Source organism: Vicugna pacos, chromosome 13, assembly GCF_048564905.1.
Source record: "Vicugna pacos chromosome 13, VicPac4, whole genome shotgun sequence".
Lineage (NCBI taxonomy): Eukaryota > Metazoa > Chordata > Mammalia > Artiodactyla > Camelidae > Vicugna > Vicugna pacos.
In genome coordinates, this window is record NC_132999.1 from 15,064,593 (window position 1) to 15,081,410 (window position 16,818).

Consider the following 16,818-nt stretch of genomic DNA (forward strand, 5'->3'; position numbering starts at 1 on the left):
TTCCATTAAATGTAAATAGTCTAAACAGACCATTTAAAAGAAATAAATTGGCAAAATGGATTGAAAAAATGACCCAACTACTTGCTATATTCAAGAAACTCCCTTCAAATATGATACAGGCAAACTGAGGTGAAAGGGTGGAAAAACATATATCATGCAAACATTAATCAAAGGGTAACATGACTAGCTATATTAATATTAGATAAAGTAGATTTCAGAGCAAAGAAAATTACCAGAATGAGGGGGACATTACATAATGATAAAGGGGTCAACCCATGAAGAAAAATAGCAATCTTAAATGTATGTACACCAAGCAACAGAGCTGCACGATAGGTGAAGCAAAAACTGAAGGAAATTAAAGGAAAAATAGACTCACAATTCTATTTGGAGTCTTCAGCACCCTTCTCTCAACAGTTGATAGAGCAACTTGAAAGAAAATCGGCAAGGATATTATAGAACAGCTCTGTAACACCATAAACCACAGCACCTCATTGGCATTTATAGAACAGTCTACCCAACACAGAATACACATTTTTTTTTTAAATGCTCATGGAACATATACCAAGATAGGCTATATTTTGGGCCATAAAACAAACCTCAATAATTGAAAAAGAATTGAAAACCGACACAGTAGAATCAAATTTAGATATTAATAATAGAAAGATAACAGGAGAATCTCCAGTTTGTGGTATTCTGTTACACACTCTTCTAAATAATTTATAGATCAAAGGTAAAGTCTCAAAGGAAAAGAATATATTGAGCTGGGTGAAAGTGAAACTACAAAACTTAGTAGAATACAGCTAAAACAGTGCCAGGAAGGAAATTTATAGCACTAAATGCATACATACATTAAGAAAAAAGTCTCAAATCAGTAATTTAAACTCCTGCTTCAAGAACTTAGAAGAGCATATAAACCCAGAGCAAACAGAAGGAGGGAAATAATAAAGAATAGAAATAAATGAAAGAGAATAAAGAAAACAGAGAAAGTCAGTGAAGCAAAAAGCTGTTGTTTTTGAAAAGATCGATAAAATCAACAAACTTGTACCAAGACTGATAAAAAAAGAGAGAAAATATAAATGACCAATATATGGAATGAAACAGGATAGCATGACAGACCCTTCAGAAATCTAAGAGATAATAAGTGTAGTAAGAAATGAAAGGGAAAAAAAGGCATTCAGAGCAAAAAGGAAGAAATAAAATCTGTATTTGCAAATGACATGTTTCTGTGAGTGGAAATTCCGAAGATTCTACAAACTGGAATTAATGAGCTCTGAAAGATGGTAGGATAGGAGTTAAACATAGAAGAATCATTATCATTTCTGTATGTTAGCATTGAACACAGACACCAAAATTAAAAATTAAACATTTTTACAATTGCAAAAAAGGGGAAATTCTTAGGTGTCAATCTAACAAAACATTTATAGTACTTGTATGCTGAAAACAATACCACACTGTTGAAAGAAATCAAAGAAAGTCTAAACAAATGTAGAGACATACCATGCTTGTGGATTTGAAGACGCAACATAGGAAAGATGTCAGTTCTTCCCAAAGAGATATATGGATTTAACACAGTTGTTATCACAGTTGTTAGCAATATTTTTTTGTAGATATAGATAAGATTATTTTAAATTTTACATGGGAAGGCAAAGAAACTAGAATGTTTACATTAGTTTTCTCGGGCTGCATAACAGAATATCACAAACTGTGAGTGCCTTAAACAGTAGAAATTTATTGTCTCACAGTTCTGCAGATTAGAAATCTGAGATCAAAGTGTCAGCAGTGTCGGTTCCTTCTGTGGGCTATGGGAGAAAAATCTAACTTCTGGTGATTTTTCTTGCTCGTAGAAGCATCACCCCAGTCTTTGCCTTCATCCTCATATGATGTGCTTTTCCTGTGTGTGTCTCCAGATTTCTCCTTTTTGTAGGGATGTTAGTCATATTGGGTTAAGCATCAGTCTAATGACTCTTAACTTGATTATTTCTGCAAAGACTGTCTCAAAAAAAGGTCTTATTCTTAGGTTCTAGGGGTTAGGACCGGAGTGTCTTTTTTTGTAGAGGAAAGAATTCAACTCATAACACCAACTAAAACAATTTTGAAAAAGAAGAATAAACTGTGAGTATTCAGTCTACTTAATTTCACTGTTTATTATATAGCTACAGTCATCAGACTGTTGTACTGGCTGAGATAGAAACATGTAAGTCAAATGACAGAACAGAGAATCCAGAAATAGAATGTCGTATATATGCCCAACTGATTTTTGGTAAAGGTATAGAAGCAGTTTAGTGGAGGAAAGACAGCCTTTTCAACAAATGATGCTGGAGCAAGTGGACATGCAAAGGCAAAGAAATGAACCTTCACCTAAATCCTACAGTTTATACAAAAAGTAACTGACAGTGAATCATGGACTTAAATTTAAATCTAAAATAAAACAATAAAACTAAGGAAATAAACATAGAAGAAACTCTTAGGGATCTAAGTTTAAGCAAAGAATTCTTAGAATTCACACCACAAACATGACCCATAAAAGAAAAATCAATGAATTTGACTTCTTCAGAAGTAAAAACTCTTTACTCTGTGAAAGACCCAGTTGAGAGTTAAAAAAAAAACAACAAAAACACAACACGAGAACTCCTAAAACTCATCAGTAATAAAAGAAACAAGCCAGTTAGAAGAGAGCAAAAGACACAGAGGCATCTCCCTAGAGAGGAAATGTAAATGGAAAATAAGCGCAAGAACAGTGCTCAGTATCATTAGCCGCTGGGGAAGTGCCAGTTAAACCGCAGTGTGATGCCAGTGTGCATACCTAACAGGGTGACGAAGATAAAGCATCCTGACAACTGCAAATATCTGTGCAAATGCAGAGAAGCTGGACCTCTCTCATACACTGCTGGCGGTTACGCAGGACAGTACAGCCACTCTCGAAAACGTTTGAGCTGCTTCTTAAAAAACTAACTGCCCAAATTCATGTGATCAAACAGTTGCATTTCTAGGCATCTATCCCAGGAAAATAAAGATACATTCACACAAAACTTGTGTACAAGAAAAAAAAATGTTTGAAATAGCCTCAAATTAGACACAACCCAGCTGCTTGGTGCACAGCCTCTTCAACGCTTTCAGGCTGTGTTTATTACTGATATTCATGTTGTTAAGTTTACTGGACACCTTTCTGTTATCTGACTTAATGTCTCCAAGATTCACTCTGTATTTGTGGAGTCCTCGTCCCAGTGAATGCTGGTAGTTTTTCTTCAGGTTTCCTCCGACTTCCTTGATCGAATTCTCTCTCGATCTTCTTCCCGTCTGCTCCTTCTGGAGCAAATGTCTCCTGTTACCTGTCACCCTACGTTTATTCTCATTACATCTGCTAAAACTTAGGCCAAACATGTTACTGCTCTGCTCACAGCCATCCACTGGCTTTCCATCTCGTTCAGGGTAAATGCCAGAGACTTCTTCCTTGACCTGAACCTGCTTCATCTGGCTGCCTGCTTCTCCTCTCACCTCATCCTCTGCTACTCTTTCCCTCACTTTCTGGTCTCCTGGCTGTTCCCAGAGTAAACCAAACATTTTCATTTTAGGGCTTTTCTGCTTGTTCCCTGTACTTGGAATTTTCTCCCTCGAGGCGACTGTGTGGTTTGTTCTTACATCAGGTCTTTGCTGAAAGGTAACTTTGAGGTTTTCCTTTGACCACCCTAATCAAGCCCTCTTACCCTCAGCATTGAAACTCCCCATACCTCTACTTGCCTCATTTTTGTCTGGATACTTAGTCATAGTTACTTTTTACTTGTTTTTATCTCCCAACCAGAATGAACTCCATCAGTTCATCTTTTGTTGTCTCCTGTTTACTGGTGTATATCCAGTGCCTAAAACAGGGGCAATCAAACTTTTTCTGAAGGACAGTAAACATTTTAGACTTAGCAGGCCATATGGTTTCTGACACAACTTCTCAACTCTTGTTGGAAAATGAAAGCAGCCGTGGACAATAAGTAAACAGTGTGTTCCAATAAAACTTTACTGTGGACACCGAAGTTTCAGTTTCATGCAGTTTTATCTGCATGAAATACTGTTCTTTGTGTTTTTAAAAAATCATTAAAAAATGTAAAATCTTTTCTTAGCTCACAGGCCTTACGAAAACAGTTCAGGCAACAGGCCTTGGCTTGCTGACCTCTGAAATAGAATAGCATCTTCACTTGATAGGCACAATTGAATGATCTTTTTCACCAGAAATAGCTGGAAACTCTGTAATCCTTATGTTCATTTCTTTGGGTTTTTTTTTTTGAGAATATTTCTGCAATAAATACTAGTCTTGTAACAGTCAAATTAAGATACTCTACAGTATACCTTTATTCTAGACAGACATTCAACTTAGCTTTCATAGAATAATTTCAGACTTTTAGGGAAGATTTACAGTTTATTTATTTTGTAAATGAAATCCCTGAGGCCCATAAGTTAAATGATTTGTAGTAATCAGAACCCAGGATTTATAATTTGTGTTCTTTCCAATAACTTATACTAGGAATAGAATTAAGCAGGGTGATTAAAGTATTTGATCATTTTTAATGTCAGATTTCACTCATAATTTCAGCTAGAAATGTACTTTACTTAGCAGAATATTAGGTTGTGGTGGTATATATCGACTCCAATTCTGATAAGACTGTTTTCATCCCGTATAATTAAGTGATGGATTTTTTTAGTGTTTTAAAACGGAAAAGGATTAGTGTATTTCATTTGTGTTAGAATGAAAAAAAAAATCAGCTCAGATTCAGAATAATATATACACTATAATCTGAGGAAAAGATACAGAAAAAAAGTACAAACGTAGCCATCCCTTTGCACCACGGAAAAGAGAAAAGGCTAGTGGAGCCTGTCATTATAGTTCTAAGATTGAGAAGCTCGGGACTTGTGTGTTTGATGTAATTCTTGATGCCTTTGTGTCTTCCTCTTTTTATCAGTTGCCAGACTCTTCCCCCAGACACACACTCAGTATTGGACATATGTTAGGATTTGTCTGGTCCTTGAATAATGCTCTTTCATGTTACACAGAGTATAGGTATCTCTAATAGTATCTTACAGCATAAAACAGTATTTGTTTTATCAGTAGATTGCCATTTCGTTTTACAGTGTTGTCATTGATTGTCCTCTCTAGATATACCCGTGTTTCCTACGATCACAGCCACTGTGACTTTTCAGGAGTTTCGGTATGATGAATTTGATGGCTCCATCTTTACCATCCCTGATGATTACAAGGAAGACCCAAGCCGTTTTCCTGATCTTTAACTGACACGGAAAATGATGCCGTCTGACCAAGGAAAGCAAGAGAATGCAGAGACCCCAGAAGTGAATCCAAATAGAAGGGACAAATGCTTTCATCGAAGAAAAGGGAATTACATTGAACCGACACATCAGTAATAAGATACAATGAAATGGGCCCCTAATAAGAATTTCAGCAAGTTTCCTGATGTGCCATTTTCAGTCTTTTTAAAAATATACATATTATAAGTGTAATAGTTTGACACCTTAATGACCCTAAGTCCTTCTTAATGTAAAACAGCTATGAGTGCTGTGATTTGTTTTTAAAAATTTTTACACTTCTTGTTGAAATATATATGCATATAAATATATCTATATCTTAAACACTCCTGGACCATTAACATAAATTAAATGTCTTAAGAGATATGAAGCCCTTTTAAACTTGTCATCTTATATTCAAGGTGACCTTTATAAATATTCCTTCAAGCTTTGTTTTCATAAAATGTAAAGTATGTAACATTATGTATAGTTCAGTAATTTGAATGTTTGTTCAGTATAATGAACTAGAAGGAATGCATTTTTCTGTAGATGAATGAACCAAATGGTAACCATTAAACAATTGCATTTATATGTTGCAATACATTTCAGAAGGAGCGTTCACTCTGCAGGGAATAAGGTACCTCCTTTAGCACCTTAGTGCAATTCATTGTGGTGCTATTTGTTTTTACCTGAATTCTTTCTTCAATGGAAAATGTTTGTTACTAATCTTCCTTTCATAGAACCTCTATTTTTTTTTTCTAAACTTGAGTTTAAAAGTCCTTTTTGTGTTCATGATAAGGTATGGTTAGCATGCTTAAAGATATTCTTCCAAATCTGAGCACTTTAAAAAAAATTCCAAATTTTTAAAAACTTGCTTCCTAATAAGTGCACATCATTCTGATTATTTTGTTTGTTTTTAGTGGAATATGGCTGCCTTCGTGTCAGTTTTAAAAAACAACCTGCATATTTTAAGACATCCCTACATATTTAATGCTTTCAAAATAAGGTAAAAACATTTTATATGCTAACAGTATATTTGTTACAAGTTAAATCCAGAAACGTACACAAAATTGATAATTCCTACTGTTTATTTTTTTAAGTCACAGGAAAATATTTATTGATTTTATCTCCAAAGTGTTAAAATCATGCATTATTCAATTCATTTTTGCACTTAAAAATTTTCATATTTATTCCAAGATGGTTTGAAGGTCCAGAATGAAAATAAATTAGGGAGAATAATGTATAACAGTCATAAAATGTTATGTTGTATTAAAGAGCTTAGCTAAAGAAATGTTTTTAAAATGTATCCTGATTAATGTGTCAGAATGCATCTGTCAGGTTTTTTAGAGTGACCAGTAATTTAAACTTTTTCCAGAATTTTAAATTTGAATGAGTTTAGAGACATTTATTGAAGAGATGATTTATTTAAAAATCCAAAGCATCAACCATAAGAAAAATTTTATAATAAACATCTTTAAAGCTGCATCTTCCATGCTGATACATACTACATTGCGTATGTCGACATTTTAATAAATACATTTTATAATGAAGAAAAATAATCAGTTAAAAATTCAAAGACTACCTTATGTGGATCTGTTGAATTTTGTGGAAAGAGTGGGTAAACCCAGGCTAGGTTTACTGAATCGGAGTTTGATCCCTGTTGTTTTGGGAATGTTTGTTGATCAGGTGACTTAAAGATTCTATTATCCTATCAATGATTATAAGAGGCTGAGACACTGAGAGGCAGTGGTCACCATTGCTTTTAGGCTCCCTCACTTTGTGGGAATGTGGCATACTTTCAGGAATAGACTTCATAACTCAGTGGGAAAAAACATGGTAAATTGCAGCTTGGGATTGACCAGTTTCCTAAAAGCTGTGACTATTTTGCTGGGGTACACTGGAGGTAGGAAGACTACTGAAAACTTTTCGCACTTGGATTTTGTTTTTAACTCTTTTCCTTTCATAAAGAATAGTAGAAAGAGATTATCCATTCCAGAATGTCTTTGATCACAAAGGACATGTAAATGTCAGTATCTCTTATGATGGTGAAAACAAGGAGTTATTTAATGCAAATAAACTTTTCACAATGTTAGACTTTTCAAAATGTGCCTTTTAATCCAGCTAATGAATGAAGCCATATGCTGTGTTTCAAGTAAGTAGATAAAAACACTATGTATTTTGATAATCTTACATGAAAATCTAGATTTTGTAATGTGGGTCCATAAATTTCTGCCTTCGTGATTGAAGGGATTGTTTAAACTTGGGGGACTATATAAGACGTTCACCTCAAATGGCCGTTTAAGAACTGCTCAATATTTTTGCCACCGGTATGGTTTTGAAAGAATATAGGAGTCTTGTCTCTAAGAAAATTATTCCCTAGAGACAGTTTGCCTCTTTCTGTAGCCATTCATGTACAGAGAATTATCAGACTTCGTAAAAGGGAGGCATAAAGCAGATGCTGTGAGTATTGTGAGTATAGCTACATATGGTAGTCTGGAAATTAACACATTTCAGAGAAGCTGAGAGCCATCAGAAGTTGAAAAGACCATTCGGTTTCTTTCTCCTGCTTAGAACTGGTATTGAGCCCCACTCACCCTAATAAAAATGTTTTCATAGTGTTATGCAGGCACAGTTTATCATTCACATCTTAGGGGAAGGTGGTGAATGATCGAGTCTTCTCCCTAGTTTTCACTAAGTCTATAGCAAAGAGATTATTTCGAGGTCACAAAACGACTGGAGTAAATACTGAATTAAGGGGTGAAAGCTTCCTTTTGCTTATTTACAGTACTTTTATTTACAAACATGGTTGAGAAAAAGCTGTAAAAAACTAGGTGAATATGAAGTCCTACGTGCAGTATGCTAGCCTTTAAAACTGAGTGAAAGGATTACTGGTTACTGTGGACACAATATACCTCTGCCGTTCACTCCTCCAAAAGTAACTTAACCATGTTTTCTAAAATTAACAAAATGCATCCTTACCAAAGTTGCTGCATTTGGAAACTTTCAAAGACAACTGACAGGGAAATCTGCCTCAGACATGAATGAACAGGAGGTATTATATCACGTGTAAAGGCAGTAAAACTGGTCATAGCTCGTCGTTTGTGTATTAAGAATTAGCAAAAACTACTTTTGCAAGGTAGTTTATGTCATGAATCTGGGGCAGTAGTATCTTAGGCTGCCGTCTAAAAATGTCATCTCAAGCACTACATTTTTTACATCATGTGACCATTCTTACAGTACTTACTGCTTGCTGATGAACTTTTAAAATTGTTATAGCTCATTTTAGCATAGTACTTTCAGCCATAATGGCACCTATGGTACATAGAATTATTTTCCTTTTGCCACAGAATCTAAAAAACCCCCCAAAACTGAAGCAAATTTCCCAAGGGTTTTAAAGAAAGGTGTTTGGCAGTCATTCCTGAATTTGACTGTTTCCCAGGTGATTAGCCTAAAGTAGAAATTTTGAGTAATATAAAAACAGGTTAAGACCCACCTGTACGTCCCACACAATTCTTGGTCACTGAAGAAGGTGAACAGTGACTGGCTGGGGTGTTTTAAATAATGACTATGGGCAGAGTAGTTTTGAAGGATAGAAGTGAAGCAGAAATCAGGTAGCCCACACGCATTGTGGCCTACCTGCTGGGCCCGCAGTTGGTAAAAGACCTGACCTGAGCTTCAGCGCATCCTTGTAGGTTCTAGCTTGTAGTTCCAATTTTTCTTACTCCTCCATCCTTCCCTTCTTCACTGCCTGTGGGCTTCACTCTCCAGTATCAGATGAATAGCACAGACAACAAACAGATTTGAGACTATTAAACCAGCTCCCATAATTAAAGTCAAACTTCTGTAGCAAATCTTTTCCAGTGTTCTGCTCCTTTGATTGAATAGACTGATAAGAACAAAACTACAGGATGCTAATCTACATGATGCTTGTCTTCCAGTCTTCCAAAACTTGATACTTAAGTAAACAAATTTGTTAACTTGTTCATAGTGAATCAAAAAAAAAGTTTCGGCATTTAGTATATTGATAAAATTTCACATTGAGGTAACTGAACAGTAATACTAAACATCATTTGGAACATTTCACTCTTGAAACTGTGACCCTAGCCTTCAAGTTCATATGCACAAATCATAGTGTTTAGCTAACTAGCTTTTAAAAAACGGTATGATACTAATTGTAGTGACTGCACTGGAAAAATAACCTTTACAAAGTGAGACTTTTGTAAAGAATGTGAACATGTCACTTCCCCAGTGATTTTTATAAGGACATCATTTAAAAAAGTTTATTAAGATCCTTTCTCTGTAAATTCTTAGCTTGCTAAGTAACACTATAAACTTTAAGTATATTCTTAAGAATATTCTCACTGGTAAAGAATTAGCATGGTTCTCACGAAAGTTACTTTGCTAAAGAATGTCTAAATGAATTTCACATACACTTTATATTATAAAGTGAAAATGGGAACAAAAATAAAACAGACTCAAAAATCAGCAACTCCAGAATTAGTCTCTCTACCTCTATAATAAAGCCTTAGGAACAGACATATTCTGGATGCTTAGAAACAGCAGTAGCAGTTCCATTAAATCCGTATTTAAACACAACCGTCACATGCACTTGAGAAATACTTCAGATAGCACAGGAATGAAATGTATTAGATTTGAGACAAAAGGAACAGAACTCTCAATTCCAACTTAAAGGATGTGTATCAATCTTCAAACAGCATAAACCACTTAATCTGAAGAAAGTGGTATTGTTTCTCCAAGGAAGTCTTGCGAAGGCTATGACACCCACACCAGAACCTGTTTCAAGATGCAACTCCAAGGTTAATGTAAAGTTAAGTTTTTACTGTTCTAGCAGAAGTCCAGTTTGTTTTCCTTTCCCCAGGTAACTAACATTTTTCTACCCTCCACGTATGAGCACTACTAGGAAGCTTATTATCCAAAACTCATCTTCACAAAAACGTAAAGGGCTACACAGCCTTCTCGAAGCCTTATCTGCATGCAGTTAAGGTGCTTTTTCCAAAACATTATCCCAAACTAAATTATTATAGTTTTGAAAAAGCTCCGTAATTAAGCTGCAGATACCGTTTACTGACCTAGGCACACAGGGCTACGTTTTTTTTTCCTAATTACCAACGACTTTGCAAAGGTAGGTTTCACTCCCACTTGGTACTGACAGGAAAAGGAAGGTAAGAAACAGACGTCTCTGCAGCTGTAAATGAAGCTCAGATTCATGACTGGACTCCTACATAGCCACTACCTCACTTACTCTTGAAGAATTTAAGCAAATAAATAGCACAAACATTTTTCTAACAAAACCACTTTTATTTTTTAATCATTTATACTAACAAATACAGAACAAAACTCAGTGTGGAGGCAGTGTTCACTTGATTTTGACTGGTTTTCTGTGTTAAAGGCTCGTGTCCTACCGCAGCCCTACCTTTGTGCATAAATATTCATTGAAAATAAACTAAGTATGGACTCCCTTCACTGTAGTATCTTGTAAGTGGCACTGTTTTAAAGCCAAAAAATTCTTAATCCCTTTTGCCAAGTTAGCATACTTTTATTCAGAGATTACAAGTAAGGGAATAGAATTGACTAATACTAGGTTTAACCAAGTGAAACTGCCAATATTTTGTTTTTGACTTACAAAAGTGACGTCATATGGTTCAACCTTTAAATTTTTTTCTAAAATTTTTTTGTAACTTTAAAGAAATGTCATTTGCATTCAACCTTGTGTTTAAAAATGCAGTGATTAGGACCATTACTACAACTTCTTACTCACTATAGACAAAATTCCTTTTCATAAAATCTTTAAAAAGTTACTACAAACTGTAAAAACAATGCAGCTTGTCTATATGGCATTTCAATTTTAAAAGTAAAAAAAAAAATTTATACTCCAACTTGGATAAAAGCTACAATTCCAAGTCTCATTTTCCCCTTAATCCCAGCCACCAGACACTACTCATTTCATAAACGAATAAATATACACTATTTAGTCCTGTACAATAGATACAGATCATTGAGTTTCTATACTATTTCAGAAAAGTATGTTCATATTCACCAAAAATATAAATTTACTAGATACAGGTGAGATCATTTGTTCATCCTAAAGTTCACTGCTTTACTCAACCCAAGTCCTACACCCAAAATATAATAAAATTACACTTAGAAAAAGACTGTTTTAGATAGACCTTAAACCAATTTTGACAATTCTGATGGCAACTAATCACTACAGTGATGGATTTCATCTTATTACTATATTAAAATGTGAGTTCAAAGGGGAAAGAACTTGATTTGTAAAATGAATGAGGTAAATGTCATACATTCAACAGCGTAAATAAATACAAATACGGTTTTACAGGAACATAACATAAGTTTAAGGGTTTTATTATCAAAGTCTTGTAAAACAATTTCAGAAACTGTACATCAACATGGCACAGACTGTAGCCTACTTTTGTTTTTACTGCACAAAAGTGAAGCTTGGAAACTCCTGTAAGAAAACAGTTGCCTAACTACTTCGCATTTAACATGGAATCACTGTGTGCATAAGATTACTACTGCAGTAACAGTAACACAAAATTTATTGGCTTTATACAACTTGAGATCAAATAAAAAGTACATTATCAAGTAGATTTGTCTTATTTTAAAAGCATATGAAGGTCAATTTAAAATGCACTATCCCCTTTTTCCAACACTGAGATTAAAACAAATTAATAAAAGGGTGGAAAATTGAAAATCAGGACAAGAAATAACTTTCTTTTACAGATGGACTTCAGGATAGGCAGATAGCTTTCACTGATGTAGCTGTGGAATAAATTATTTCAGGAAAAAAAAATTCCCAAACACCTTATGAAAAAGTATACAACTCTGCTTCAAAATATGCTATTTAACTTACTGCCAAAGACAGTTTCATTTGAAATCTTGTTTCTGTAATTAAAGCCTAATTATAGCCATCAAAAAAGGTTAGTGCATATATAACCTTTCAAAGTTAAACAAAAGCCACAAAAATTTAGCCACAAGGCTTAAAGGATTATCTATTTCAAATGCTCATTTCCAGATGTAACTATAAGAATGTTAATTTGTCAAGTCAACAAACAAGACCATAAATAGATCCATCATGTTGGAGGACTTTAATGACATTTAGGATATTCCTGCCACAATTAACATGCAATCAGTGCATTCCCTACATGGCCCTATTACGGCAATGAATCAAATTCTAGAAATAGACTATAAGTGAACTTACTTAATAAAGGAGATCATACAACATAAACAACCCATGCCTGCTGTAGATGCATGCAGCCTCTCATCCTTGTCACGAAGCAGCACCAGCACAGGAAGACTGCTTGGCTACTCAATCAGATTTCACCCTGTCAAGAACTGGTCACCCACGTATCATTTTCTAAAAGCTTTGGATGTAAAAACTAGTATCAACACCAGGAGCTTTGTAACCATTTATAACTCAGAGCTGTGTACATCTAAGGTTTGAGATGAACAAATACAGCATTAAGAAATCACACAAAGGAATGACACTGATGCATGTATACAGTTGGATTCCCACAGAGCTGATACTCAGTCACTCATATCCATATCTTCTTCATGATGATCATCCCCATTCACTTTGGATTCTCTTAGTGAATCACCCGCTCCCTTTTCCACAGAACATTCTTTTGTTTTAGGGGAACCTGGTTCTGTTGGTTTCTTTTCCTCTTTTTTCTCCTTCTCACTGTCATACCCCTGCTCCTCTTCATCGTAATCCCGTGTAACCTGCTTTGCCAAGGAGAATAATAAAAGTAAACGTCTTCACAGCATAAACACTTCTTTAAAGTACCAGCATCACCCAAAACACCAAAATAAATTAGTTTGTAAACATACTTTCACATCTTTATCACTTTCTGATTTTCTTTCCCGTTCCTTTTCCTTATCTTTGCTTTTCTTCTTCTTGCTTGTGGATCGTTCTCTTTCATCCCTGCTTCTTTCTTTGTCTTTATCTTTCTTCTTCTCCTTTTTATGTCTAGGATGACAGTAAAATGTTCTTAAAACAAGACGCCTGAAAGGAACTGCTCAAGAAGTTTCATCATTAATTAAGTAGTGGTAAGTTTATACTTGTTTAATGATGAGCTTGACCTAAGTTTGCTCGCTGTAAAGAGGACAGCAAAGATTCAGTTTCAAATCACTGGATACAAGCTGTCCACAAGTAACACAGGCAGGGAGACTAAAACCTGGTTACAGGTCTAAACTGCCCAGTCCTGGGTGCAGCGTATTAGAACACAGTCTCAGATCATGAAGGAACACATCAACATGTCCTTAGCACTTGAATTCCTGAACAGGAAGAAAAACTCTAGGACAGTTTCCGAAAAACAGGATGGATCTAAATGACCAATATTCTTACCTCCTAGGGGATGGTGAGCGAGACAGCTTTCTCTTGGGAGACCTGGGCTTCTTAGGAGACCTTGTGCCGCTTCTGCTTCGCCGTCGTCTCCTCTCTCTAGAACCACAAATGTGCAAGCTAGACTTTAAAATACAGTATTATCCCCAAATCGCAGACACATCATAGCACATGTGTCTACCATGGAGCTCCACTAGGAACAGGCTTCTGATAAATGAAAGATGCTTTTTTCAAATACTGCTTTGAGCTGAAGAATCAAATGAATAATAAAAAACTACAATTCTCTTTGCAACTATGTGCCTTTAATGCCTTCAAGAAAACCCTAATTTATAGCAATTCTTCTCAGACATTATGTCATTATTATAACATCAGAAATGTTAAACCTGAGGAAGAACTGATTAACAAAAATTCTAATTTAAGGAAGAACAGTCTGAAGTAAATTATTATTTAAGGAATGTTTAGACTCATTCAGTGGCCAGAACACAGGATGAGATGTTGTGACATGAAAGGCTGTTGCTAACAAAATCCAACGTTAATTTTAAATCATTAAGTAAAATTCAGAGAACTAGAATTAGTGGTAACAGAGAGCAGGCTAACTCCCCGGTGTCCCGCAAACCACGGCCCTACTTCAGCTCCTGCTCTGAGCAGTCAGCTTTAAGATGTCCCCGCCACCTCTTTAAATTTTGATTTAAAAAAAAATTCTATTTCTGTCATTATTTTCAAAAACTGTAAGAACTGAAAGATGACTATTATATAACTTTGGCACAAAGAAAACAAAAAAATAAAGCCCTACACGTTCAGCTGTCTTCACTGAGCTTCCAAATGGAGCTGAAGACAATAAAAACCACCTTACAAGCCCTGTGACCCCTTGTCCTGGAAACATTACAGACAACTGTTCCTTCATCAAGTATTTACTGAGTTTGCCAGGATTGTGTACCTCCTACTTTCTATTACTGCTTTATGTAACCAACACTCCAAACCCCCTATGTGGAAAAGATGTTTTCTATACTGTATTTCTGTGCCCCCGATATACTGTAATACATTTGCAAACACATAGTAGGTATTCAATAAAAATGTACAGAATATGCCATAATTTAGAATAATCCAATAATTAAGCAGGGTAAGGTACTCATGAGTAAGTCCATTAAATAAGGCAACAGACAAAAATATGCCTCTAGTTTTTAAGACATAAAAATACATACTGCATATCCCACCTTTTACGCCCCTTTGTCCCCTTAGACCTGGTCTGGCATTTCCTTGGGCACTTTTATCTGGTTTCATTTTTTAAATATATATTTAAAAACAATATTCAACACCCTGAAAAGGAACCCCGTATCCTTTAGCTATCATACTCCAACCACTAATCTACTTTGTCTTTACAGATTTACCAATTCTGGACATTTCATATGAACGGAATCATGTAATCTGTGGTCCTTTGTGACTGGTTTCTTTCACCTGGCATAATGTTTGTAAGGCTCATCCGTATTGTAAAGTGTATCAGCGCTTTTCTGTTCCTTTTACTGCTGAATAATATTCTGTTGTAGGAACGTACAATTTTGTCTACCTGTGTTAGTGAACATTTGGGTTATGAACAATGCTGCTACGAACACCTGTGTACAAGGTTTTGGTTCTCTTGGGCACATCCCTAGGACTAAAACTGCTGTGTCAAAAAACTCTTATGTTTTAACCTTTTTAGGAACCGCCAAAACTGTTTCCTAAAGCAGCTGCACGATACACCAGCAATGTAGGGAGTTCATTTTCTCCACATCCTCACCAACACGAGCCATCACCTCTCTCGTGGCTGCCACGTGGTTTTGGTTTGCATTTTCCCAGATGACTAATGTGGAACATCTATCTTTTCATTTGCTTACTGAAAGCCTGCATATCTTCCTCAGAGAAATGTCACATCTTTCGCCCATTTTAAACTGGGTTCTCTCTCTTTGTGTGACTGAGTTGTAACAGTTCTTTACATAATCTAGATCCAAGTCCCTCATTGGAATATAATTTGCAAATACTTTTCTAGAACTCTGTGGGTTGTCTTTACTTTCTCAACAGTGTTCTTCAAAACACAGATGTTTTTAGTTTTGATCATCCCCAACTTATCTATTTTTATTTTGTTGCTTGTACTTTTGGTCATCCAGGGAATCACTGCCAAATTCAAGGTCATAAAGTTTTACTTGTGTTTTCTTTTAAGAGGTTCTTAGTTTAAGCTTTTACATTTAAGTCTTTTGTCCGTTTTGAGTTAATTTTTATATACAGTGTGAACCTCCTAGTGAATTTAATCAAGATTAAGAAAACAAACACTGCGGTAAAACGTGTAAACTAGATTGGAAGAAAATGGAATTAAGTATGGCCAACCCTTACTACTATCATAGGAATTCCATGTTAAGTGTGAAAAATATATTTTCTGAAGAGAAAGTTTGCAACACTGAATTTTCACTACAGCAGGTTAAAGACAGAGTAACTATTCTAAGAAAGACACAAATCAGAACCTGCATTGCCTCCAATTATTTTATCAACAAATCACTATGTGTGGGAAAATTTTGAATATTAACATGTAGATATTTTAAATATAACTTACTGTAATAAAATAAATTTAATGTAGTAATGCAGTATCTTTTAGCCATTAAAACGTAAATGTTTTTTGGGGAAAAAAAAACAAAACACAAACAATTCAAACTAGGATGTGAAATGCACAGACCAAACAGAAAAAATGACCTCTGTTGAATTCCATGTCATTTTAAATACACTTTACACCATTAAATACTAAGTGAAAAAAAAAGATGAACTTTAGGTTATTCTTCACAAACTACCTTTGAAAGCCTTCACTGCTGAAGATGTGGCTATGTGATGGAAAACACTTCACGTTCACAGCCTACTGTTATTCTTGCAAACCAAGTTAAAAAAATAAAAGGCATGAATTCACAATACAACCCTACCTGCTTGCACTTCTGGAACGTCTGGCTGTGCTGTAACTTTTTGGTGGTGTTTTGGAACGTTTCTTTTCTTTGTCTTCTTTCTTTTTGTCTCTAGTAAATGAACACAACTTATGAATGTATTTAGAAGATTCAGCTGATATAAATTTATACTGCACTACAAATAAAAACAAAAGTACAACCAAATCTAATCCTACTCTTAAAGTTTTATTCTGA

General features: G+C 35.1%; 2 protein-coding genes across 12 annotated transcripts in view; one reads left to right on the plus strand and one right to left on the minus strand.

Annotated features, from left to right (window-relative positions):
* The window catches only part of ANKRD13C (ankyrin repeat domain 13C), an 81,464-nt gene extending 74,522 nt beyond the window's left edge, over nt 1–6,942 (plus strand). For both annotated transcript variants that reach the window (XM_072974202.1, XM_006205342.3), the window contains exon 13: nt 5,141–6,942. In XM_072974202.1, coding sequence (XP_072830303.1) covers nt 5,141–5,271 — 131 coding nt within the window. In that variant the 3' untranslated portion in view covers nt 5,272–6,942. The remainder of the gene's footprint in view (nt 1–5,140) is intronic.
* A 4,709-nt stretch (nt 6,943–11,651) lies between these two features.
* SRSF11 (serine and arginine rich splicing factor 11) overlaps nt 11,652–16,818 on the minus strand; it is a 38,438-nt gene continuing 33,271 nt past the window's right edge. For 4 of the 10 annotated variants that reach the window (XM_072974206.1, XM_072974207.1, XM_072974210.1 and 1 more), the window contains 4 exons: nt 16,606–16,695; nt 13,670–13,765; nt 13,153–13,291; nt 11,652–13,047 (listed from right to left, as the gene is read on the minus strand). In XM_072974206.1, coding sequence (XP_072830307.1) covers nt 12,850–13,047; nt 13,153–13,291; nt 13,670–13,765; nt 16,606–16,695 — 523 coding nt within the window. In that variant the 3' untranslated portion in view covers nt 11,652–12,849. Of the gene's footprint in view, nt 13,048–13,152; nt 13,292–13,669; nt 13,787–16,605; nt 16,696–16,818 lie in introns of all 10 variants that reach the window. The other 6 variants (XM_072974203.1, XM_072974204.1, XM_072974211.1 and 3 more) reach the window with 3 other exon arrangements.